This window comes from Prionailurus viverrinus, chromosome D2 (assembly GCF_022837055.1).
Source record: "Prionailurus viverrinus isolate Anna chromosome D2, UM_Priviv_1.0, whole genome shotgun sequence".
Lineage (NCBI taxonomy): Eukaryota > Metazoa > Chordata > Mammalia > Carnivora > Felidae > Prionailurus > Prionailurus viverrinus.
In genome coordinates this window covers 62419396-62444117 of record NC_062571.1, presented here as the reverse complement: position 1 = coordinate 62444117, position 24722 = coordinate 62419396, and the positions used below count along the sequence as shown (strand labels likewise).

General features: G+C 55.0%; 1 protein-coding gene across 7 annotated transcripts in view; it reads left to right on the top strand.

Moving 5' to 3' along the window:
* The window catches only part of SH3PXD2A (SH3 and PX domains 2A), a 242582-nt gene that overhangs the window by 136087 nt on the left and 81773 nt on the right, over positions 1-24722 (top strand). For 3 of the 7 annotated variants that reach the window (XM_047824949.1, XM_047824947.1, XM_047824948.1), the window contains exon 6: positions 20682-20710. In XM_047824949.1, coding sequence (XP_047680905.1) covers positions 20682-20710 — 29 coding nt within the window. Of the gene's footprint in view, positions 1-13792; positions 13857-15500; positions 15563-20652; positions 20711-24722 lie in introns of those variants that run through there. The other 4 variants (XM_047824951.1, XM_047824952.1, XM_047824950.1 and 1 more) reach the window with 4 other exon arrangements.

The window sequence follows — 24722 nt, the reverse complement described above, 5'->3', positions numbered from 1 at the left end:
CCCCTGGGTTGAAGCGCATGCCTGTTGGAAAGGGTCTAGCCGGCAGGAAGAGGTCCAGCCCCGTGAGGCCCCTGCAGAGGCCTGTGACCTGCCTTTCCATCTCTCCAGCCACCTGGCCCACTGGCCCTGCCCTCATTCTTAGGTTCCCGTCACCAGAGAGCAGCCAGGTATCACCAGCCTCTGAACCCACACCCCCGCCACCGGGAACATTTCCTGCCCCACCCCACCCCCACCACAGGACTGAGTCCTACTCAGCCTTCACGCTTTCCAGAAAGCCCTACCTGTAGCTCGCATGTGGCTGCCACGGGAGTGGCACTGACCATACCACAGGAGTATGTTCATGGGTCTCTCCTACCACGGGGGCCTCCCATCTGCACGGCCTGGCACCTGGTAAATGCTAAATGAGCCAAAACAAAGTTGAGGCCATTTAACAAAATTATAAATAGAACTGCCCACTGTCACAGAAGCGAGTGAAGAGCGCTCTTGACCCCTCTGGAATTACTGGTCTGGGTTCAGAGGCCAGCTCTGCCTGTTGCTTCTCTGTGCCTCAGTTTCCTTGTCTGTCAAGTGGGTATCACAATGGTGCCTAGCCCCAAGGGTTGCTGGGAGGGCAATGCCTTTGCTCACAAAGTGCCTGGACAGGCTGGCACACAGTCAGCCAGAGCTTGCTGTCACTATCACCCACATAGGGAGGGCACAGCAGTGGGAAGCTGGTCTGTCACTCACGGCCACAGGACAGTGATGCAACCTCCTCGTGCCGCCCAGCTGTGGTTGGCCCTCTGCTCTCCACCCGAGCCCACGGGCAGGGTGAGCATACCTCATGCCACAGGGTGGCTCCCCCGTGTCACAGCGGGGGAAACAGAGGCCAGACTGGGTTGCTGGGCTTCCTACTCGTCCATCTGCTGCCAGCCCGCAGCATGTGGTCAGCAGGGCTCCCCTCCTACATAGCAGCACCCGGGACACGGGGTGGGCCCGCAAAGCAGGCTGAGGGTCTCCCGCTCCCCACTGCCCCCTCTCGGCTCTAGGCCCAGACCTGTCCCTTTAGCTCATTTCTTCCCATGAAACCAGCCAGGATCCTGGTCAAATTCTTGAACTTGCATGGGAGGAGCAGAGCCTTGCTAAACAGGTTTTTGTTCTTCAGCCCCAGGGCCACAGAGCTACCCTCTGTTGTGGCCTGGAACAATGGCCCAATGTTCAGAGGGACCTGGGGTAAGAGGCCGATGGGCCCATGGCCAGATCAGGTCAGAACTGTCCCTGCCCCAGCCTGCCCAGAGCATCAACCTCCATCTGGCCTGGGAGTCCACCCCTGCATGGCTGCCACCTGTCATGGGACAGCCCGGCAGACCAGTGAGAAAGGGAGGCTGTCCCACGAGGAGGTCTGACCCGGGCAGAGTACAGAGATTGGGTCTGGAGTGGGGGCTGACCCAGAGGGCGCTGAGCAGGGATTCCAGGAATGGAGGACAGGGCAGAGGCAGGCAGATGCTTTGGGGCTGGGGTGGGCAGGAGGGCAGACCCAAGAAAAGGCACTCCTCTGTAGAGTCTCCTGGCCTCCCTTCCCATTTCTATTTTGGAAGGGACAGAGGCCATGGTGGCTGCCCTCCCCTGGGGAAAACAGTCCAGGGGGACAGAAGGGACTTAGCCAGCCCTGCCTCAGGGAGCCAAGAAGAAGACAGAGAGTGTGGGGGTGGTGCAGGCAGGATGCCCCTGAGAATTTGGGGAAGTTCCTCCAGGGTTCCCATTCCCCTGCCATTCTTGGTCCTGGTTGAACCCCAGGTCAGGCCTGCTCGGGAGGTAGTATCACTGCTTTGCTTGTGTCTGACTCCTGATGTCTTGAATTAGAATCCAGTCTCCCTTGCTGATGGCAGGGTGACCTCAGGTTGATGGCAGAGCCTTCTCTGTAAGTCACACCTACCTGGCCAGGAGTTGAGAATGAAATGAGATGTGTGTGGAGCACGCAGTAGGTGCTCACCCTCTCTCTTCCTCTTCCCTGGGAGGCACAGGAAGGAACACTGGAGAGAGAGTCCCTGCTGTGCTTTCCCTCCTCAGCATGTACCCACTGAGCACCTACTATGTGCCAGGAACTCATGGGCTGATGGCCTTAAGGTTCAAGGTTGCCACTAGGTCAAAATTTTGAATGGAGTTAAATGAAATCCAGAGACAAACCGTCAGAACACCCAGCTCTCCTTTGGCCTTGAATGAGTCACTTCACATCTTTAAGCCTGTGAAAGTGGCCAACAGTACCCACGTGGCGGTGGGGAGGTTCCAGGGCGCTAATGCGTGCAAGTGCCCCGAGAGCTCCTGACCCAATACAGCTCATTCCTGGGGACGTCCTGTTCTTCCCTTTCTTCCACAAGCCCAGGCCTGGGTGCAGAGTGGCCACTCAGAAGAGGCTCCAGGACTTGAAATGGTCAGCTCTGGGAGTTCTCGCCAGGGTCGGTGCCGATTGTGGGGGGCAGCTGCCCCGGCCACTCGCTGGCTATCGGGAACTCCAAAGCATCCGTGTTGCTGGCCTTTCCCAGGGGAATGGTGGCCTGGGGATCAGAGTGGAAAGCCCACCCACCTGCCCTGTGCCTTGCGGTCCCAGTTAGACCCTTGCCATCAGGCCCTGCCAGCACCTATCTGGCCAGGGACGTGGCCCACACTGTCCCTCCAGCTCCTCTGTCGCTGGCAGCTGCACAAATAGCTTCTTTATACTGACCAGCAACAGGGCCAGCTGGACATAGGGACTGTGGGTCCACTGGCAACTGGGGGTGGGAACGCAGAGAACTTTCTGCAAACAGACTCTGTCCACCCCCTGCCGTGGCCCCCTTTAACCTAGGCAGGTGGCAGAAAGGTGCCCACAGGACGCTGGTTCCAACCCACTTGAAAGGGGCGTCAGCTCTGGGGAACGAGGATTGCCGAGGGCCTGGCTGTCGTGCTGGGTGGGACGAGGAGGGAGGCCAACCCACACTGCCCAGCTCAGAGCAAAGGCCTGTGCGGGTCACGTCTAGGGAGAGAAGGTTACTCTGTGTTCAGGTCTGGCACAGGGTTTCAGCTCTCAAGCTCAAGCAGGAGCGGAAAAGAGGTGGTGGGATAGGGAAGATAGAGGGGTGCAGGTGTGTGTGTGTTTCCCTGAAACCTCAGCCCCAGAAGGACGGTCCCGGTATGCCTAAGGCCCCCGAGGGCCCCTTCCCTTGCTCCCAAGGCCACAGGATGAGCCCCCATAGAGCCCTGGAGTCCTGCTTTGCAGTTATGTCATGTTCAAGGGTGTCTCGGTTCCCCTTCCATTGTAACCAGTCTGCTGGTTAGCTACCCTTCCACAGGGAGTCCTTGGCAGAGCTGACCCTCAAACCCAGGTCTTTGGCCTCCTAGAATAGGGCTTCTTCTGTTGGCAACAGGCAGGAGGCATTTATCTTTCAAGTGTTTTTGATCATCTTTGTAGTATGAGACACGGGGCCATGGAAATGGACACAGCTCGGCCCTCCCTGTGGAGAGGTCATGGTCTGAGGGGGAGACAGCATGGACGGGGCCTGGCTCGCTGCTGTGGGAGGCAGCAGAGTGTGATACGGAGGAGCCCAGGCTCTGGCTAGCACCCTGGCTCCTCCCCGACCTGCTCTGTGGCCTGGAAATTAAACACCAAGACCTCAGTTTCTTCACCTGTAAAACGGGGCTCATAACAGCTGCCAATCCAGTGGAGATGGCAGAAATGAAACAAGTGATTGTATGTGTGCTGGGCCATCCACACCCGTGGGCTATTCCTGTGAGGTAGTCAGGGAAGGAAGGCTCTCTGGAGAGGTGGCATTCAAGCAGAGAGTGAGGCAGGAGCCAGCCACTGAAAGGCAGTGAGAGACCAGGGCGGTCAGGTCAGAGAGATTCCCTGAGACTGGGGCAGTTATAAGGAATTGAGAGGAATCGTCTTCCTGGAGACTGACAGTGTTGACCAGAGCTGGGCCACAGGAGTTGGGCCTGGTCCAGTGAGTGACCTTGAACTGTCATGAACCCGTTCTACACTTCAGCATCAGGTGAGGGGGAAAATTTGGTTCTCTGGGGTCCCTTCTGGCTCTGACATTCTGTGATCTTACCAGGAGCAGCTGGCTATTACAATAGTCCAAGCTTGTAGCCACCTGGATCTGGACGCTAGTGGCCATGGCAATGAAAGTCACAGACACAGTCAGATGTGGAAGAGACTAGCATTCTGCAGGTCATGTGACCCTTCCCTTTCACAAGCCCTGTAGATTGGGGTTCAGGCACCACTTGACTTTGGGTGTTTTAGTTCATGATCTGTGTGTATCTGTCTCCACCTTGTGGCAACATTGGGCATTACAGTTGCCAGCATCATGGCAGAGGTCTGTAAATTCGGTGGATACTGCCCAAAACTGCCAGACCCTTCAGCATGACCTGTCTTATTTAACCATCAGTATAGTCCTGTGAGACTCATGCTTCCTTTTTGCAGATGAGGAAGCTTAGGCTCATATTGGTTAAGTTACCTCTCGGCTAGTAATTGTCGGAGGCTGGATTCAAACCCTTCCAAATTCAGATCTGCATCACAGGGGGGTGTATGATGGAGAAGCACAAGCACAGGGGCCATGGCCAGTATGACTAGCTCCAAATTGCAAGATGGGACACTTTATCTGACCATAGGGCTGAATAGTTGAATCAGGACCCCCTGGTTGCTGTGGTCACAGATGGGAGCAGTTGAAGGAACAGCTGAGGGGCACTTTCCATATCTGGGAACTCTTTAAGGGGAATCCAGGCTTCTTGTCAGCCCATATCTTTGAGAAGGTGCAAGGCTCAGGAGCCCCTGGGCCAGTTCAGGGTGCCTTCACTGAGACCCCTCCCCTAGCTCAAGGGTTCCCAGGAGGGCCTTCCTGCTGTGGGATCAGACCTCTGAGTTGCTTCCAGAACCAGACCCACTCACTATGTCTTCTGAAAGGGAAGCCAGGTACTGTCCAGACTGATACCTGACTTTGGTCTTGGGTCCAGCTGCGACCCTAGCACCAGACCAAGCCTTCAGCCTCTTACCCGCTCTGTAGCATGTGGCCCATTTGTTACAGGAGGAACCCTGAATTAATGTGAACCCCCTTCCCCTTGCCCCACCCCCAGGACACACAGCCTGAGGTGCTCACTACCTGAGGCTAGGCAGGAGATTTTATTTTCAAACAGCCCTACTGAAATATAATTTACATAAAGCAAAATTCATTTTAAGTGTACAATGAATCCAGCAATTATTAGTAAATTTACAGAGTGGTGCAGCCATCACCACAGTCCAGTTTTAGAGCTTTTGCAGAGCCCTAGAAAGATCCCAGAGGGAGGTTTTTATTTCTTCCCAAACTCTAAGGCTTAGGAGACCCGTTAGCATCCTTTCTGTCTTCTCCAGTCTGGAGACTGACTTCTTTCCTCAATCATGCGCTGCTCTGATTTCTAGACCTTCTGGTACTTCCAACTGCTTTGGCCCTTGCACAAATTGTCCCATAGCCCACGGGCAAGCAGGCAAGGCCTACTTCATCTTCTCGGCGCAGCAAGCGAGTGGGCTGGCCCTTGAGTAGGGGCCGAGGGTGGAGGGGTGAGGGTGCCCACCTTGCACTTTATTCCCATCCCCAGGAAGTACACACACAGTCTGGCCCTGCAGGTCAGCTACACCGTGACTTCAGTGCTTACTTTCCCCAGAGCATGTCGGAAGGCCAGTGGGCACAGGCAACAGACCTAGGGGCTAACTACAAGATGCCCACCTTCCTCCCAGGGTGAGTACTAGGCAGCCCAGGTGTTTGGCAGAAAGCAATTGACACGCTTTAGCTCATTTAATTTTTGTACCTATCCATGAGACGGGTACAGTTATTTTCTCCAATTTACAGTTAAACCCACTAGGGCAAAGCAAGGTCATGCGACTTGCAAAGCCGATAAGTGGCAGAGATGGCCAGAATCTGGGTAGTCCAGTGGGGGACCTGGCTCTCACCCTCAGTAAAGCTCACTAAGTGTTTAGCATGTTACATGGCGCATGCTCATAATAAATGGGACCTATTATTGCCATCGCCTTTGTTGAGGGGCTGGTATGTGCTGAAGGAGAAGCCAGAGGCCTGGAGAACCAGTGCCCACAGAGCACTCACCGCTCAGCTTACAGCTACGTGAGTTGGCAGTTTCTGGAGCCATCAAAGCAGCCTCTACCGCCCTGGCTGCATCTCATTGAGAGGCAGGAGGGGAGGGCTGCCCCCTCTCACCCGGTCCCAGCCTTCAGAGCTCAACATTGCCCAGACATCCTCCAGCCCCGGCTCCGCCCTCACATTGCACTGACGGGTTCTGCTGGGGGGTGGGGTGTTGATTTCCCTAAGGTCACCCAGAGAAACTGGATTCATACCACGTTTTTTGACGTGTTCCTTCTGGCTCTCAGAAACTTTCCCAGCTGATTTCCAGAGCATTCTGAATGCTGGTGCATAGAAGGGCACCTGGAGGCCTGAGCTGAACCTTTATGGAGACTCAGATCAAAGCCAGCCTGATGGACAGGGAGGAGGGGCTGGGCCGTGGTTGGGCCTGATATAATTATGCAGGAGCAGGCTCCTGACTACAGAAAGGTATGCCTGCCAAGCCAGAGAAGTCAAGGTTAATAGCAGGGAGTGCTCTGGCCCCCATCCCATGCAGGAGAGGGCACCTGTGAGCCTGTCTTACTGGTCAGAGCCTCACAGAGACCTGCAGTGCCACAGGCAGCCACCTTGAGAGCCAGAGGACAGAGGACACCAGTCATATCTCTGGGTAAAGACCCCACTATGTGTTGGTCATGTGCTAGTTCCAGCAGGCTGTGAGGATCTTGGGAGGCAAGTAGGGGAAAACTTTATACTAGAGACGGGGAAAGGCAGGTGTCTCAGTTTAGGATCCTACAGAAGCAGATCTGGGGATGATTTGAGCCCACGCAGTTTATCTGGGAGGTGACACCAGGAGACACCAGTGAAGGAGTGAAGTAAGGCAGGGGAGGGAAAGCAGCCAAAAGTAGTTCATGATCAACCAGATGCTCATGGGCCACGGGGGCTTCATCCCACAGGAGCTCTGGGAGCTGACCAAGAACTGGTGGTCCCACCCAAGGGCAGGGGTGCTGGGCTTTTATGCACCCGCTGTGGTTTCTTCCTTCCAGCTCTCCTGCTTCCCCCTCACCCCCTCCAGTCCACCTCCAAAGAGCAGCCAGAGGGGGCTTTCCAGAGAGCCTGTGTAAGCTAGCGCTGACGTGGCTTTCCACTGTGTTTAGGATGACTTCCAAGAAGGTTCCCGGTGGCCTGGGCCTGGGCAGGCCTGGTTCCCTCCCCATCCCCATCCTTAAGGCCCTAGCCCCCACCCCCCTCATCGCATCTGCTCCTCAGAGTCCCCTAGAATCCTCACCTCCTCAGACCTCCCTTTCTCTTCACCTCAGCAACCATTCCTTTTCCTTCACAGCTTTTTTTTTTTTCAAGTTTATTTATTTCGAGATGGGGGAGGGGCAGAGAGAAAGGGAGAAAGAATCCCACGCAGGCCCTACACTGTTAGTGCAGAGCCCGACATGGGGCTCAAATTCACAAACCATGAGATCATGACATGAACTGAAACCAAGAGTCGGATGCTTAACCTACTGATCACCCAGGTGCTCCTTCTTCAGAGCTTTTAACCCAGTTTACCAGTTCGTTTTATCTAATTGTCTACTGCCCTCCCCCGAGGCAGGGGATGAGTCTGTTTTATTCAATGCTGAGACCGCAGGGCCTGGCATGTAATGGGTGCTCAGCATATGCCTGTTGACTGACAGAGGAGCAGCCCTGAGGGGGGGGGGGGGTGGTGTCCGGGGCTGAGGCCCTGAGTTTCTGCAACGAGAATGTGGAGACTGGACTGAGGTTGTGCCGGCCCAAGCTCTCAGGAAGGCCTGCATGGGGAGGGCCAGCGCCCTCTGGTCCAGGAGGGCAGGCTGACAGGTGCACCCTGACTGTCAGTGAGTGCGAGGTGGTCAAGCAAGCCCAATGGAGATGCTCGGGCCGAGAATGCAGGGGGAACTTGGAGAGGGAGCGAGACCCTTGCGGGGGGTGGGGGGAGGGAGTTGTGCAGGGAAGGATGGGGAGCCTGACCTCCACCTGGGGGTGCCTCAGACAGATGGGGAGGGAGAAGGCCTGGGCTGATGGAGGCCTGTGAGTACAAGTTCGGAGGCTTTGGAGCAGAAGGGTGGGAAGGCCGATAGACAGGAAGGATGCAAAGATCAAGATCCTGACAGTTCCAGGCACTGGCTTAGGAGTCAGCCAGCACTGGGTTCAGATCTCAGCTCGCTACTGAGCTAGCGCCTTAAATAGCTAGCACTCCCTGAGCAATACATCTGCCCTTGTTCTCAGACTCGGGCCCGCAGAGAGACAGGCAAAGGAGGCAGTAAGGCACTGCGGTCCAGCTGGGCAAGGGAGAGACACATCTGAGGCAATAATGCATCCTGCAGCATAATGCAGGATGTCAGGAAGAGCATGCATTCTCACTGTGACGGCCCAGTAGTTTCCATGGCAACCCTGGGTGATGTCACAGCCATGGGATGGAGCACAGGACTCCGAGGCCATCCTCACAAACGGAGGAGAAACACACTGAGTCATCAGGGTGAACTCCCCACATGGAGAATGTTCAAGACATTGGCATTTTATACAAACTAACATGCACACACGCTGACCCACCCGTAATCATGAAGGAAGACCTTCTAAAGGAAGCAGCACTTCCTCCGGGCTTTACGGGAGGGGATTGAGGGCCCCAGGAGGACAGCTCAGGATAATGCTGCAGCTCTCGCCAGCCCCTCAGAAGCAGCCCTGAGCCTGGTTGCCAGCGGTCAGGACGTTCGTGCATTTGTTCGGCAAACACCTGCTGTGCCTCGCCCTGTGTGAGGCCTGGGGAGATGTGGCCCCCGTCCCGGGCTCAGAGTGGAGGGGAGGAAACAGGAAAGACATCATAGTAATGCAAGAGCTGCAGAGGAAAAGAGGGTGCCACACCAGGTTCTGGGGGTGTCAGAAGTGGCATTAGGCTGGGAGGTGGGGACGGGAAGGAGAGAAAGTCAGAGGGAGGCAGAGCCCAGGACAGCCACGAGGCCTCGTCACTGCTCCCAGAATTCATGGCCACTCTGCTGAGAGAAACAGCCCCTCTGGAGACTGTAAAACCTGCCCGTGCGTGAGGCCGGGCTGTCTTCGGGCCGCACACCTGGCCATGGGCCCGCTCACTTAGCGGCACAGCCTCCAGGAAGCAGCCCGGGGCTCTCTGCACAGGCCGCTACAGTCAGGAGCCACTGTGCCTCTCTGAGCGGGTGATCGGGGACACAGCACCACGTGTCGCAGCCAAGTTTCCTCTTCCTCAAGGTTGTGCTCACACCAGAGCTGAAGTTGTGACCTTCCCAAGGAAGTGTCCACAAGTCGATGGTGTCGTTTTGGTGTTTCTGGCCCTGAGGCTTTGCCTTCACCTTACCTTTCTCTTTCCCGCCTACTCCTAATTTAGCTCATCTGGATTTTACAGGTGTCCTTATGAGCCACAAGGTGGCAAATGATTTGAGCACTACCTAAGACAGCTTGGGCTCACTGGCTGTGTGACTTTGGGCAGGTTACATGCCCTCTCTGGTCCTCTAGTTCTCTTCTGTAACATGGAGAAAATAAGAGAACATACACATAGGAATGTTCTGAGGATAAAATGAGCTGTTATGCATCAAGGGCTTAGTTTCGTACCTGGTATAGGGTAATGCTTGAAAAAGTACTATTCTCATCAATTATAGTATAATAATAATAATAATGGCAATAATAGCAGTATCCCATCCCCTCCCCCCCAAGCCCGCTACACACACACTCATCTTTGGGAAAGAAGGACTCACTCAGGGTGGGAGGGCTCTTCAGTGGTGACTCCTACCAAGGCCTGACCAGCCCCCTCCCTCATTCGCCCCATTTCCCGCCATGCTTTGGGGTAACCAAGGACTTATGCCTGCTCCAGGACCACAGAAGACTTCCGGCAGCAGAGGCTCAGGCTATTATCCCGCAAAGGATAAAGGTGGTGACCCAGGGCTGGCCCACTGGGATCTGTAATGGGTGTTCTGGAGAGCAGTGAACTCACTGGTTGGAGCTGGGCTGACTCAGAGGAGAGAGGAGGTTCAATGCTGGAAGGAAAGCTGGGGAAGGAAGCTGGCATCCAGGCCTCCGGGCTTGCCCCTCCTGCAGCCTGTCTGCGGCCTGGAGCTGGAGGTCTCTGCAGTTCAGGGGTGCCTGGGTGGCTGAGGCAGTTAAGCGTCTGACTTTGGCTCAGGTCATGATCTCACAGTGTGTGGATTCAAGTCCCATGTCAGGCTCTGTGCTGACAGCTCAGAGCCAGGAGTCTGCTTCGGATTCTGTGTGTGTGTGTGTGTGTGTGTGTGTGTGTGTGTGTGTATGTCTCTCTCTTTCTCTGTCCCTCCTCTGCTCACACTCTGTCTCTGTCTTTCAAAAATAAACAAACATTAAAAAAAAAAAAAAAAAAAGAACAGCCCAGTCCAATGCCTTGACTTTTTCAGTCAAGGAAACCATGGCACAGAGAGAGCTGCCATCCCCCAGATCATGCTGCTGGTTCAGATACTGAGCCTGAAACCCAAGTCTTGTGACCACTCCCCACCCCCCCCACCCCCCCGCGGCCACTGGGCAGCCCGGTTTGATGTCTTTCGAGACTCCTGGGTAGACCCTCTCTCTCACATGCTGCCCAGGGAGGCAGTAGTTTAGGAAGTGCCCTCGGGAAGCCCCCAGCCTGCCCTGGGCCCAGGCTGGCCTGGAGCATCCCAGGTCTCCTGGGCACAGAGCCCTTCTGTCCTGCATCCCCAGTGCCTGCTGCTCAGTGTGTGGCGGCCGCCCGCCCCTTCGTGGAGCACCACCACTTGGTGCAACAGTGAGGGCCAAGGGGCCTGGGCGGCCTGGCAGCCTGGGATTCCCGGGGAAAAGGAAGTGTAACAGTCATGCACGTGGTGAGGGGTCTCAGACCACTCAGCTCTGCCACCCAGCAGCCACAGGGTCTTGGCAAAGTGGCTTCACCCCTCTGAGCCTGGGTTTCTTGTCTCTAAACAGGCACCTCCAGCCTTGGCCCACCCCACTAGGGCCAGCCAGGCCAGTCTCCCCATGTCCTTACCAAGCTCCTTCTCCAGCCGCCCCTCCCCTCCCCCAACCACTGGGCCTGTGCGGGCTCTGTGACTAGGGTGTGGGGACAGCAGGATGGGCTGAAGGCTCAGGCATTCTCTCACCTTTACCGAGCCTACTGTGCACGGAGTTCTTCATAGGCGTTAACTTGTTTTATGGTCCAGCCGTCCAATTAGGTGGGTCCTGTTGGCCCCTTCGTTTTACAGAGTGGCAGTAAAGACAGAGACACTCAAGAGAATCTGGCAGAGCTGGGATTTGAATCCAGGCAGCTGCACACATATGCATCCCCCAGCATGAGCCAAAACAAACCTTCCTGCCAGAGCCACATTCAGTGCATTGAGCCAGGCCACACTGTCCAGTGTATCAGGTAATACACTGTGGCCATTTAAATTAAAATTTTAATTAAATAAGATGAAAAGTTGAGTTTTTGGGTCATACTAGCCGCATCCCAAGTGTTCAACAAACCTAATGGCTGTGGCCGCCAGATTGCACAATGTAGATAGAGGCCATTTTCATCATTGATCACAGAACTCTATTGGGCAGCTCAAGGTGGGGCACCTCTAGGTGTTGGGGACAAAATTGGGACATTCGGTGCCATTTGGAGTCAAAATTGGAATGGGCTTTCTGGGCTAGAAGGTTGTGAAACACCGGAGAGGGAGGGGGGTGGGGGGGTGGGGAGGGCTGTGCATGAAGAGGCTAGAAGCACAAATAATCCTGAGTTCTCAGCCTTGCTTCCCCACTGCTAGCTATGTGGCTCCAGGCAGGTTACTTAACTTGTCTGAGCCTCATCTGTAAAATGGGCCCAAAGCACCTGCCTTGGAGACAACATCAAGTAGATGTCAAGGGGGGCCTGGCCTGTCTGGGTGCTCAGTGCTTGTGCATTTGTGATGTGGATGGAGTTTGAGAAAGTCTGGGAGATGCAGGGTTCTCTCGCTGTAAGAGGCCACCAAATGGGTCCCAAGAGCCCAGGCCCTCCCCAGTGGTGCGGGTGAGCTGCGTGCCTAGGAGAAGCTTGGGGCCTTGCTTAGAGCATTCTTTCCCATGGAGGCTGAGGCAGGAACAGGCACGGCTGGGCCTTGGACAGGCTTCTGGGCATCTGTAAGAAGCAGAGTCCTTAACCCAGCTCAAAATTAGACTAGGGCTGGAGAGCGTGCATCGTTACCGCCAAGGAGCAAACCAGAGTTCTGCTCAGCAGTGGGGCCCCAGTGTGTGGCATACCCACAGATCAGGCGCACTCCTGCAGAAGGGGCTACTGTAGCTTGGGGAGCAAAGCGGTCCTCTGTCTGCCCTGAAACAAGTAGCCATCCCAGCGCCTGAACCCGGAAGAGCAGAACCGCATGGAAACTGGATTCTCAGCCGCAGAGCTAGTGCTGCCACCTCGTGGGGAAAATCTTCCATTACAAGTGTCATCCCTGGGTTTCTCCCAACAAGTTTCTTCTAAAATCTAAGCTATTTGCCTTCATTTGAGTCCAGCCCCAGCTGGATGTCCTGCCCACCGCCCTCCCTGCCCCCCCCCCACCACTGCAAAAAGCAGATAGCCTCCCAGGGGTCTTCTCACCCTCCACTCCCAGCTCACAGACACATGCACCCATGCACGATCCCACATCCATTCCTACCCCTGCCCCTTTGCTCACATCGTCCCTTCCACCCCAAACTTCCTTCCTGCCTCTGTTCTTTTTAACTATTCATCTTTCCAGAGTAGCTCCAGAGCCCCCTCTTCTAGACAGCCATTCCCAACTGCCCCGGACCACTCTGACCTCCCCTTCCTCGGGAATTCCTATACAACAAATCCTTTGGACTAGGCTTTGGGACATTTCATCACAAAGTGACTGTATGTTCTCTTTTCCTGGGTGTTGGTCTTGTCACTCCAACCAGACGGTATACTCTGTGAGGGCAGAACTGTGTTTCTCACCACCCTTCTGCTCAGACACAAGACTGGGTTTCAGCCACCCTTCAGTTCAGACACGGACGGGTGGGTGGACCGACAGAGCACTGCTCTCCGAGAGACCGGGAGGGCCTGCACACATGGAACACCCTCTCTGCCCTTCTCTCTAGGAACTTTGCAATTGAACCCCAGCACTGCGTTTTTCACTGCCCCTTCCGCGGTTCCCCAGGTCTGGCATGAAGTCCCCAGAAGTCCAGGGAGACCCGCAGCTAGGCAGCAGAGAGCACAGGAGCTCTGGTAGCCTGTGGGGGGCTCACACACCTTGTGGCCAGAGGGCTGAACAACCTGGCTTCCCCTCTAGGAAACCAACTTTGTGCCTGCGTCCCCGCCCTGCCCCCTCCTCCACAGACTGCTTGTCCGTCGACACCTGGGTGGGACTTCTTGGGATGCACACAAATGGGAACCCAGGTCTGTTGTTCTCATGGTCTTGAGCTGGCCCCCCTCCTGGGGCAATGGAGCCAGATTCTTATGAATCCATACCCATGAATGGGCCAGTCAGCAATTCCTTTATCCTGGCCACCATCCACACTCAATCTAGCCCCTGCTGTGAAACCAGGCTCTTGGCCAGGGTCCTCTCCACTTGCCAGGTACTGCTGTAAGAGCTCTGCACATTATCTCGGGTCATCCCCACAACAAAGGTAGGATACTTGTATCCCCCCTTTGACAAGGGAAGGTGTAGGAAGGTTACGGAACTTGCCAGTGTCACAAAGCAGCAAATGGCTGAACCGGGCCCCACCCCACCCATACTTTTAACCCTGTACTCTGAGGCCTGGATACAGTGGAGCCATCCCCAGGCTGGCAGGACACTAGGGCCTCTGCCCAGAATGGTGAGTCCATTCAGAGGAGACAGAGAGACAGCGAGCGCTTTGTTTTTCTGCCGTGGACGGAGCAGGGGCAGAGAGGCTCTGGGGTGTTCCGGAGATTAGCACAAGGCCTGGGAGGTTTCTGGGGTGTGGGATAGCCCTGGCACGGGCCTCTCTGGGACTCAGCCTGGGGGGTGCCCGAGACCCCTTCCCTCCCCAGGAATTCAGCTTTTTCACCCAGGGCAGGAATTCCGGCCTCTCTCGACTGTCCACATGGCCACAATGGGGCCCATTCTCAGGACCCTGGAAAACACTGATCATGTGGAGAAAGGACGGATTCTTGTTGGACACAAGGGCCCTCAGTGCCACAGTTTAGATCAGGGCACAAATGGGGGCAAAGAACAGCATTCATGCCCCTTCTGTCTGTCTTCCCCAGAGGTCGCTGCCCCTCGGGACCATTCCGTGCAAAGGCTCTCAAAAGCCAGAACAGAAACCCAGCTAGGGGTTAAGTGGGGTGGGAAAATCCCCCAGCATTCTCCAGACCTCAGCTGACCTGAGGTCCCTTCACTCAGACTCTCCTCGATCGGCTCCTGGACCGACATATGCTCTGTCCCACTGCACTGGTTTCACAGACAATTAACAAGCTGTGAGGGCACCTGGAGTACCTTCGGTTAGCAATGGGGAAACAGGTCCTGAGCATTTGTTAGTGTCTTTAAAACTTTTTCTGCCATGGTAACAAACTTCCCATCACAAGTACAGGTAGATGAGTAAGTAGGTAGACATCTGAGACAGAAGTTCCAATAATTAACTCACTGTAACTGACTCTATCGTCTTGTCTGTCTTCTTAAAATGCTTATTGGGACATACTAAGTTGGTTTCTGAACTCACTAATATAATAGGTCGCAACGTGTCATTTGAAAAGCATTACTTTGAAGTGGCTTGCCCGGGTCCACGGGGGCAGAGCCGGGCCCAGAACCTGGGGTCTGTTGATGTCAGTGCCAGACTGGTCGCTAGCTCTCTCCCATCCTGCCCCCTCACCGTCTGCCTCATCTCTTAACAAAAGTCTTCCTCCAGTCACACTCTGATCACATCCCTCCCTGGCTCTGAAATCTTCTGGATTTCACAGAGGGACATCAGCTTCCCACCCCTACACCCACCCACCCCCTGCCCCCCAGCCCAGCCTTTCCCTGCCCCTCTATCTGCTCACCCACCCAGTTTAACTCTTCCTGTTTGGAGATGCTTGTTCCTGGTTCTAGAGCTTTCTACTCTTTACCCTCTCCATGGATCCAAATACTCCCCAGGCCTTCAAGGCTCAGCTCAAAGTTCACTGCTCCTGGAAGCCTGTCTTAGATGTTCTGCCCAGATCTCCCTTTTCCCTGCACTTGAAGTAGAACCACACCTGTGCTTCTTGGAAGGTCTCACAATGTCAGGTTTCTCCTGCCTGTGGCAGGAGCTGAAAATGTGCTTACTGGTGGATAACGGCAGTCAAAAGATCGCTGTTACATATCTCAAGGGCTCCATGTCACTCCCCTGGTCACAGCTGCATACCCTCACTCCAGCCTCCGTGTTCTAGGTCCAACCCGTGTCCCCTGAGACCAGTGGGCTCTCAAGGTCACCCACGGCCAGCCCTCTGGCAAGCCAGCAGGCCTCTCAAGCACTTCCCTGCGGCAGCAGGCCCTGCAGATGGGCATCCTGGGCCGAGCAGCCAATGTCAGCCAGCAGACAGAGGGGTGAGAACATCAGGCTGGAGGTTCGGGCGTGCGTGTCCTTCTCTGCCAGGGCACTCTCTAATGGAGAGTGGGAGGGAGAGGGGGTGGCAGGCGGCGGAGGGTACGGCCCCTGCAGCACGCAGAGTTCTGCCTGGCAGGGACTCAGCATCCTTCCACAGAGCTGGCCCGACCACACTGGCATTTTCTCCTATTCTCTCCCTTGCCTCAGCGGCGCTTCCTGGCTTTGCCTCTCACTCCGGGATCCCTGACTGGCAGGATTCCCCCGGGAGAGCCTGCCCCCGCCACTTGTGCATCCTCTTCTTGCAGCCCGTTCCCTGGTGGGCATCAGTGGGGGGTGAGGGGGGGGCACTGCATCAGAATGTGACTTGAGCTTCAGGGCACTGGGCAAACCACTTAAGCCCTCAGGACCTCAGTCTTTTCCTTCGTAAAATGGATTACCACCACCTCGGCCTGTTTGAGAGCACTAAAGGTCAAATGCCTGCCGGGAATTTTCAAGGGAGGGTAGAGGGTGGAGAAGCTTGTGCAAACATAGGTGTCCAGCAGGCAGGCGTTGTTAACCGCCTTTCCTGCGTCCAGCCTCTTGGTCTTGACTGTCTCCAGCCCAGCGCTCTCACTAGCAGGTCTGCAGGAGTGCAGCATCTCACCAAGAGAACTGAAAGTGGAAACAAAGGAAAAAAAAAAAATGACCTACCTGGGTGCCATTGGCGTGAAAATGCAGGACCTTTACATCTTATGGTTTGGGGCTTAGAGACTAGGCCACTCTGGGAGGTTAAAGGCATCAGTGAGTCTAGGCATGCCAATCCCTAGGGGTCAATGTCTCCCTGAAAATATGATTGTTGTTGCCAGATGAGCTCTGTTCAAATGTTCAGTGTGTAGAAATGGGCTTTTCGTGGGTGGACTGTGGTCGGCAGAGAGCATAGTGCTTGTTTTGTGTCTGTAAAAGCCCCAGCCTCTGAAAACGAGGCTGGAGTCACCCCTACCTGGTACCGTGCTGCCATCATCATGGTGAGCTTCTTAACAAGAAGCCCCTTCCTTTTGTTTCTGAAGGGCTCTTGCAGATGTACGTTTAAGCAGACCTTGGCCATTTGGGTAGCAGCCTGGGTCGGTTGCAGGTATGAAAGACTAATAGCAAAGACAATTTATGTGGCATTTTCTGTGCCGGGCACTATGCTCGTCCTTTTATGCACACTGTACTTTTCATCTTCCCTAAATCTTAAGGAGTTGGAACTATTATTACCCTCATTCTACAGATAGAGAAACAGAGGCTCAAGATGACCACCCAGCTAGCAAGTAGTGGAGGGCTGAACTGGGCTCTGTCTGCTTCCAGAACCCGTCCTCACTGGGCATCCCAGAGGCAGGGCCAGGAGCAGAACTGTTTATACCCTGGGATTGTGGGGGAGGGGAAGTGGGAGGCCTCAAGGAGTCCCGGTTGAAAGGAAAGAAGGGCGTGGTGCTGGCTTGGAAGAACTCCACCCCTCTCCCTGAGCCAGGGCCAGACCCATGCACCAGAGGGTGGCCCACTGTCTCAGTTTGAGATTTTCCCAGTTTGACCCCTGAAATTCCCATGCCCCGGTTTGCCTGGGATGGCTGGTCGCTGTACCTATGGTCTTTAATCATCCTCCAGACCAGCTGCAGAGGAGGCTGAGTGGCTCGGTAGAACCTTGTCAGGGCACAGCCAGGGAGGCCTTTGCAATTACATTAGCTTCTGGCGATGCTTGAGGGAGACTGGCCTTCCCCTCCCCTTCTGCTTCCTGTGGCTCCCTGGGATATAGTGATTCAGCAGCAAGCAGGAAGGAGGCTAGACTGTGACCTGCCAGAGTGGAATCACCAGCAGGGTGGGGGCTGTCAGTACCAGCTCAGGGCAAGAATTGGAGCTAGGAGGGCCAGCGTAGGAGGGGATCTTGAGTTGTTAGGGGGCTGGACCCCAGCAGAAGGCCCTGAGGCCCTGCCCAGGGCAGCCGGAGGTGGGCGTGCCCTGCCTTCCCCCACCATGCCCTGGTATGTGAGGGATGGGGGAGTCCCAGCCATTGGATACCTGCCCAACCAGACACCTGCAAGAGGTTCCATATTAGGGCCGTGCCTGCTCGGGCTGGAAGCCAGATGCTGTGTGAAGGATTCCAGTACCTGCCATTCCCACCATTCAGTCACAGCCCGGCCACTGCCAGGGGGAGCTCCACTCCGTTGACCCATGTGCTTCTCAGGCCCCCCTGGACCTGCTGCTCCCCTTCCTTCCTTGCACGGACTGCTCCAGGGATGGCAGCGTTTAAGGATTTGAGCCCCAGAGCAAGGCCTGTGTTCTCAGTGCCCAATCCCAGCCTCAGCTACCCACCCTGTGACCTTGAACAAGTTGTCTAGCTTCTCTAAGCTTTACTCTCCTCACCTGCAAACCGGGAAGCCACACCTCCTATGGGGGGTCCACGTGGGAAGGGCTTATACTTTGGTTAAAGGACAGGCAGGCCGGGGATCTGTCTGGAAGCTTCTTTGGCCCTGCAAGCCCATTGTCCTTACTAAGCAGAAGTGTTTCTTAGTGGTGGCCGGTGTGCTGAGACAAGGGTACAGGAACTATAGTGCCCCTGATGCCACTCCTGCCTGTCAGGTTGTGGTGAAGGAGTAGAGCTCTTGGCCAACGCTTGTCAGAGGTGCAGACTGTGTGGTTGATTGGGATGGGACTCCACGTCTGAATTTATAACCAGCTCCCCGATGATCCTGTTGAATGACCAAACTAAGTGTTGCTGACCTGGGCATATGGTGCAGAAGAGGCACTTAGCACCTGTGAGTTATGTCCCCCTCCCACTCCCAAGCCTCAGTATGCTCCCCTGTCCCTGATCATGACCTGCCTGTCTCCCCTCTTGGTGCTGTTGACAGGCTCTAAGAGAATCCTGGGCAGTGGGCAGCTGCACAAACAAGAGAGGAAGTAGGTGGCTATCACTGTGAGGAAGTCACCCCCTGTCCGGACTGCTGGCAGCCAGTGGATGGTCAGTGAGCCATTGTGGTCCCAGGGCCAGAGGTCTTCTCCTGCAGGACCAGCAAGAAAATAGTGGGGCAGGGAGGGACAGCTTCTGAGTGCCATCTGGTTGCTGCCCTTCTTCAGGCCTCCCGCACTCTGTAAAAAAGCCTGAGAAATGAATTCCTCCGTGGGAGTGGCAAGTCTACTAAGCAGAACATAGCCACCATATAATGCTCTCCTGACCCTCCCTGAGAATTCTCCCCACAGTTGAGCTTCAAGGGGCCCAGGCAGGCACTCTGGGACACGGTCTCTCCTGGTCTTCCCTTCTGCCCTAGGGAAATGAGCATGCCCGGACTGCCAGGTAAGGATTGGAGAGCAAATGGGAACTCCCCCACCTTCCTAACTCCTTTTAGAGGCAACAGATGCACACATCCTCCTCCACCCCACCCACCCTGTAATTTTCATTCTTGCAGATAGGTGTATATACCATTGCTCTTCCCTAAGTTGGGCCGTCTTTGGCAGTGTCTGAACCTCTGTTTCTTCATCTGTAAAATGGGTGTGATAGGACCTTCTCTTAGTGTGGATGTGAGGATTAAAAGCATGGAATGCTAAGGAAATTCTCAAGCAAGATGGGTGGGTAGGGGGAAGGTATCAGAAATGCAGGTTCCTGGGCCTCAGCCCCAGCCAGCATTCTGATTCACTGAGGTCTGAGCCCAAACTTTAGAAAACTTAGGAGCCTAGGAGAGGCAGAACCCCTTACTTATCTTTGGCTGTGTGGGCAAATCACTTTGGTGCTTAACAAACTCCCCAGAAGTTCAAGCTCCCCGCCTAGACCTCCAGAATCAGAATCTCAGGGAGTCTCCTTGAGGCTGACTGTCTTTCTTGTGAACCTGCTGTCCCTTTCTCTACGAAATCATCTCCTTCCAGCTGGCAGACCTAGCTGGCCAGTTCACTTAGACCAAAGTCCAGCAATTGGCATTTTCTTTGATCCCCCCAGGGAAAATAAAGGCATTTCCTCTAGTCTCCAGATAGATCCACAGCCAGCCTTGCCTGAACACTGAACAGAACCTCTGGCATCTCAGAGGCCTGAGAAGCTCCCCTGAGGATTGGTGAATGGAAGAGGTTGTGGGAGGGGCCAAAGGCAGGAGCAGGGGCAGGATTTGGGAGACAGCCCCATCCTGAGTCTGGGTTAATTCCTTGCTGGAGGGTGGGGCAGGCCCCAGCCTGGGGTTAGTCCAGAGCAGATTATCAAAGGTTGGGAGGTGTTGAGTTATTGCCATTGACAAGATTTGAACCCAGTACTCAGAAGCTCAACTTCCGTACCTATTATTTCTGACCTGGCAGTTACCCCTGCATTGTGCTGTGCCCTCACCCCTGCTGAATCTCCAGTTTCCCAGCCTGAGCCCTTAAGGAGAAAGACCTATCTGTTCAATATTCAGCCTACAGCCGATATATATTCACACCTACACCAGGCCCAGGGGATGTAATGGGAGGAAGCAAGGCACAGTGTGACCTCAGGGAGCCTTGGGTCTAGGGCAGGGGCAGACTTTAATCAAAGGGCCATACAAATCTGTGGTTACGCAGAGGCCAATAGGAGATGAGATGGGGAGGATGTTGAGGAAGACACGCTGAGGAGGTGACATTTCAGTCGTGACTTGAAGTCTGAGTGGGGATGAGCAAGCTGTGCAAAGAATTGGGAGGGGAAGCGGTCCCCTCTCCAGGAGAGAGGAGCAGGCTCCCAGCGCCCGCAGGGCCTGGTTTCCAGTGACCACCGTCCAGGGCCTCAGTTTCCCTATTTACGAAGTGAGAACCTGGCCCGCCCTCCCCCACCCTCTGAGAAGCGGGAAGGTGCCCACCCAGCCCCTCCTGTCGGGCCGGCCGGGGGCGGGGCGGGGCGGGGCGGGGTCAAGGGTGCCGGAGGCGGGGTGGGGCGGGGCGGGGCGGGGCAGGCGGCTCGCGCCCGGAGCCGAGCTGGCGCGGGACCTGCGGGCAGGCGCGGCGCGCAGTGCGTGCGGCTGCGGAGCGCGCGGCTCGCGGGCCGCCAGGATCACATGAGCAGTGGCGCCGGGGACAGACAGCAGCCGGCCCGTGGGTGCCCTGCAGCCGCAGCGGCGCGGTCCCGCGTCTCTGCCCGGCCCTAACCATGTCTATCTGTTGTTGCTTCTTTTTCAGGGACTATGGCAGTTCCAAGAGGAAATCAGGTAAGGGAGCCTCCGGGCGTTTTTCCCTCCAACCTCCCCTCCTGCTTTGCGCTCGCGCGTCTCCGATCCTGCAGCTGACTTTCTGGGGGCTTGTCCTTGCCGCCCGCCCTGGTCCTGCGGGGCATGGGCTCCCTTCACCTGTCCCCCTCCCCAGCCCGTGGCCCCTAAGCTCTCCGGTACTCGCACATTCTCCTCCCTCCGAATGCCTCAGGTTCTCCCGGGTTCTCCTTGTGGGAGTGGGGATAGGTGCATGGGGGATGTGGGGGTGTCTCGTGAAGGGCCCCCGCAATCCAGGCAGCCGGATCCTACCCGCTCTCCCCCCGGGCTGCAGTGCCTATTGCTGGGCACTGCTTTGACTTCTCCCTGGGTGCTTCCCGTGGTGCGGTGGTGATGAGAGGGTTAACGGAGACGCAGGGTTTTCCCCGTGGGAAGGTGGGGTCCTGGACTGCAAAGGGGGTCGTACTTGAGTGACTACGAGTTTTTAACGCCTGCAACGCAAACCTTCCCTTCTTCCCCCAGCTCTGAGCTTGTTCTCCTTGCTGCAGGGGTGGGGGCTCTGGGTGGTCGCAGCAGAGGCCGGGATGGGAGGGAGCGGACGGCCCTGGCATTGGGCTGACGGGTGCCAGGGCCCACAGAGAGTTTGTGAAGGGGGTGGGAATAAGAAAATCGGGGCAGGTCCTCGGACACTGTGCTGGACGCTGACCACTGGGGTCAGAGAAGGATCTCCCTGGATGGAGGAGGCGGATTCTGCACCTGCCTAGGTGGGGGTGGCGCGAAGTTAATTGGGGGAGGGTGGTCCCTAGGAGTTAGGGCTGTGTTTGGCGGCTGGGCGGTGAGGGGGTGGGGGCGGCAGACTTGAGCTATCTGTGTTGGCATATGTGTTGCCCGTATGGGGGTGGTGAGTTATGGGGATGGGCAGCCATCTGGGGGTTCTGGCCCTCTGGGATGTGGGAGTATGTATAAACACGTGGCTGACGTTATTGGCTCCCATGGAGAGATACCTGTATTGAAATGCGTTAGCCAGTAGATGTCTTACACACAGTAGAGGTGTGTGTGCCCATGTGTGATGGATAGAATGTGAATACGGGTAGGTGTAATTGTGTGGTGTGTGTGCCTCTGAGTATGGTTTAGCATGTTTTGTGTATGCAAGTGTTTGCTTCTATGTGTATTGGAACCAGAAAGGTTGTGTCCTGGTTTACGTATTGGGGGGCACATGTGTATGTGGGGTTGTGTGTACGTGTGTGGGTCTTCATAGTTGTGTGCTATTAGGGTGTGTTGGCTGGTAGGGTGCTTAGGTGTGTGTGCCAGTGTTTGGGGGTGTATCTGGTTAGAGTCTGCATTCATGTGTGTGTACCTGTTTGGGAGGTGTCTGGTGTGGGACGAGATGTGTGTGTGCATGTACCTGTCAGCTGGGCAGGGGGTGCCTCGGGTATGCCCACCCCCTAGTGCAGGAGGGTATTTCCTGTGTGAATAGGAGGGTGAGGCCGCGTTATGAACCGGAGGAATTGTATATGGCCTCCGCTGTCACTTGCAGTCAGAGCCCCGGAGGGAGAACTGGGAAGGAGGGACACACCTGGGATTGTGTTCTGTCACAGCCCGCTACCCGAGAAACTTGCCCTGGGCCTTAGAGCTGTAGTGTACTGGTTGAGCCTGGGCTCCGATTTCGGCAGCCCTTGTGACCTTAGGCAAGTGCCTCAGTTTCCTCATTTTCTTTGAACGAAGATGACAATAGAATCTACCTCACACATAAAAGATTAAACAAGTTCATGTGGAATAGTTTCTAGAACATAATAACTGCTATGCAAGTGTAAGTTTATCGTCATCATCATCATTTTTGAAGCGCTGGGACTTTGGGCAAGTCCCTTCTCTGGGCCTCAGTTTCCTGCTATAAAGTCAAGGGCTGGACTAGATAACCTCTCAGGTGCCCCCAACCTCCATCGCCAAGGCTCAGGTTCTGTGCTGCTTCCTAAATAAGACAGGGCCCCACCCAAGCTGCTTCACCCAGGGAGAGCCTCCCCCAGTTTCTCTGCCATCCATTCTCAAGCCAGGAAAAGGATGAGAGAATTTAATTTACGTTGGCTTGCTTATGATAATGGCCACTTAGTGTCATGGTTAAAAGTTCTGGAGCCAGGCAGGAGGAATGTCAAGTCTGACTTTTCTCCTCTGAGACTTTGGGCAGATTCCTTACCCTCTCTGTGCCTGTTTGCTCTTCTGTACATTGGGTACAATATTCATACCCACCTTATAGCAGTTAATTTTACGTGTCAACGGCAGGCCACGGTGTTTAGATATTTGGCAAAGCATTATTCTGGACGTTTCTGTCAAGGTGTTTGTTTTGGATGAGATGAAATCACTGGGGTTTGAGTAAAGCAGATCACCATCCATAACAGGGGTTGGCCTCATCCAATTAGTTGAAGAAAGACCTTAATAGAACAAAAGCTGACTTCTCCCATAAAGAAGGAACTCTGCTACTAGACTGCCTTTGGACTTGAACTGTGATTCTTTCCTGAGTCTCCAGCCTACCAGCCCACCCCATCAGATTTTGGGCTCACCAAGCCTTCATGATCACTTGTGCCAATTCCTTAAAATAAATCTATTTTTCTCTCTATATATACACATCCTGTTCTGTTTCTCTGGAGAACACTAATATACACCTCATATGGTTATAATGAAGGTTGTACACACTAATATATGTAAGCATGCTTAGAACATGGCCTGCAACCTAGAAAGCTCTCCCAGCGTGCTAGCTACGATTATTCCATGAGCATCTCCTATGGGCTGGCAACCTTGCATATGTTTTCTCATTTGCTGCCCAGAGGCTCATTGCATGTGGGTGGTGGGATTCACGTTTTACTGGTGAGAAACAGGCTCTGAGAGGGTGGCCGCCCACAGTCTGTGGCAAAGTAAGGATCTGAGTCCCTGTTCAGGGCTCCGCCCTGCTCTGCATTGAAGCTCACGAAGCTTCCCAGAGTCACTCCAGCCAGCAGCACTTGCATAGAGAACGTGGATGCTGTTCCCTGGCCATCACAGTTCACGTTTTAGTCACCAAAGCCCTAGCTCCTCCTTGGAGGGATCTCTTCTTGAGTGCAGAGCCAAGACTTGAAGCCAGGCCTGAGGAAGGCGGAGGCAACAGGATGAAAGTTTTCAGGCAGCTTATAGCCTCTTGGAGGAGGCAGGACCGATGACCTCCAAACTGGCAGTGTAGCCCAGACTTCTCTCTGCTTTTCTTCCCTCCACTGAACCTGCTCCTGCCCACGTCTTCCCCATCCCACCATCCACACTGATGCTCGAGCCCAGCATCAAGAAGTGGTTCTTGCACCCCTGCCTTTGTCTCCCCTGCCAACCCATCCTCCACCATCACACCCTGTTTGAAGCTCACTTCTCTTCAGGAAGACCCCCGTTTCCTCTTCAGCCTGTCTGCTTGCACCCTTGCCCTCTGCGTTCTCTACACCACAGCTAGAGTGAGCTCTTCAAAGCAAGTATCAAATCATGTGCTTTTCTGCTTAAATTGCCCCAAGGACTTTCCATCCCACCCAGAATAAACTCTTTATCCCAGCTGACAAAGCCCTGTGTGCTTAGTCCTTGCCTGCTGTCCCACCCTAGGCTGGTACCCTCCTTTGCTCACCCACCCCCAACAGTCTCTGCTCAGCCATACCAGTCACTTTCCATTCCTTAAATACAACAAGCTCGTTCTCTCCACACAACCTACACGCTTGCTGTTCCCTCTGCCTGGAATGCTGTTCCCTGATCTTTCACATAGCTGCCCCTTCTCAAGATTTCTGCTTAATTGTCACCTCAGAGAAGCCCCAGTTTTCCGGTGTTTAGCTGCCCCCTCAAATCACCCGGCGCATCACTGACCACATTCTAATTCTTTGTGGGTTTTCTTGTTTATTATTTGTGTCTCACCCCCTTGAGAGGGAAGCCATCGCTGCAGGGCTTGCATTAGTAGCAGGTCCCCTGATGCTTGTTGAACGGGCCAAGGAGTTCATACATGCATGAACGAACATTGTCG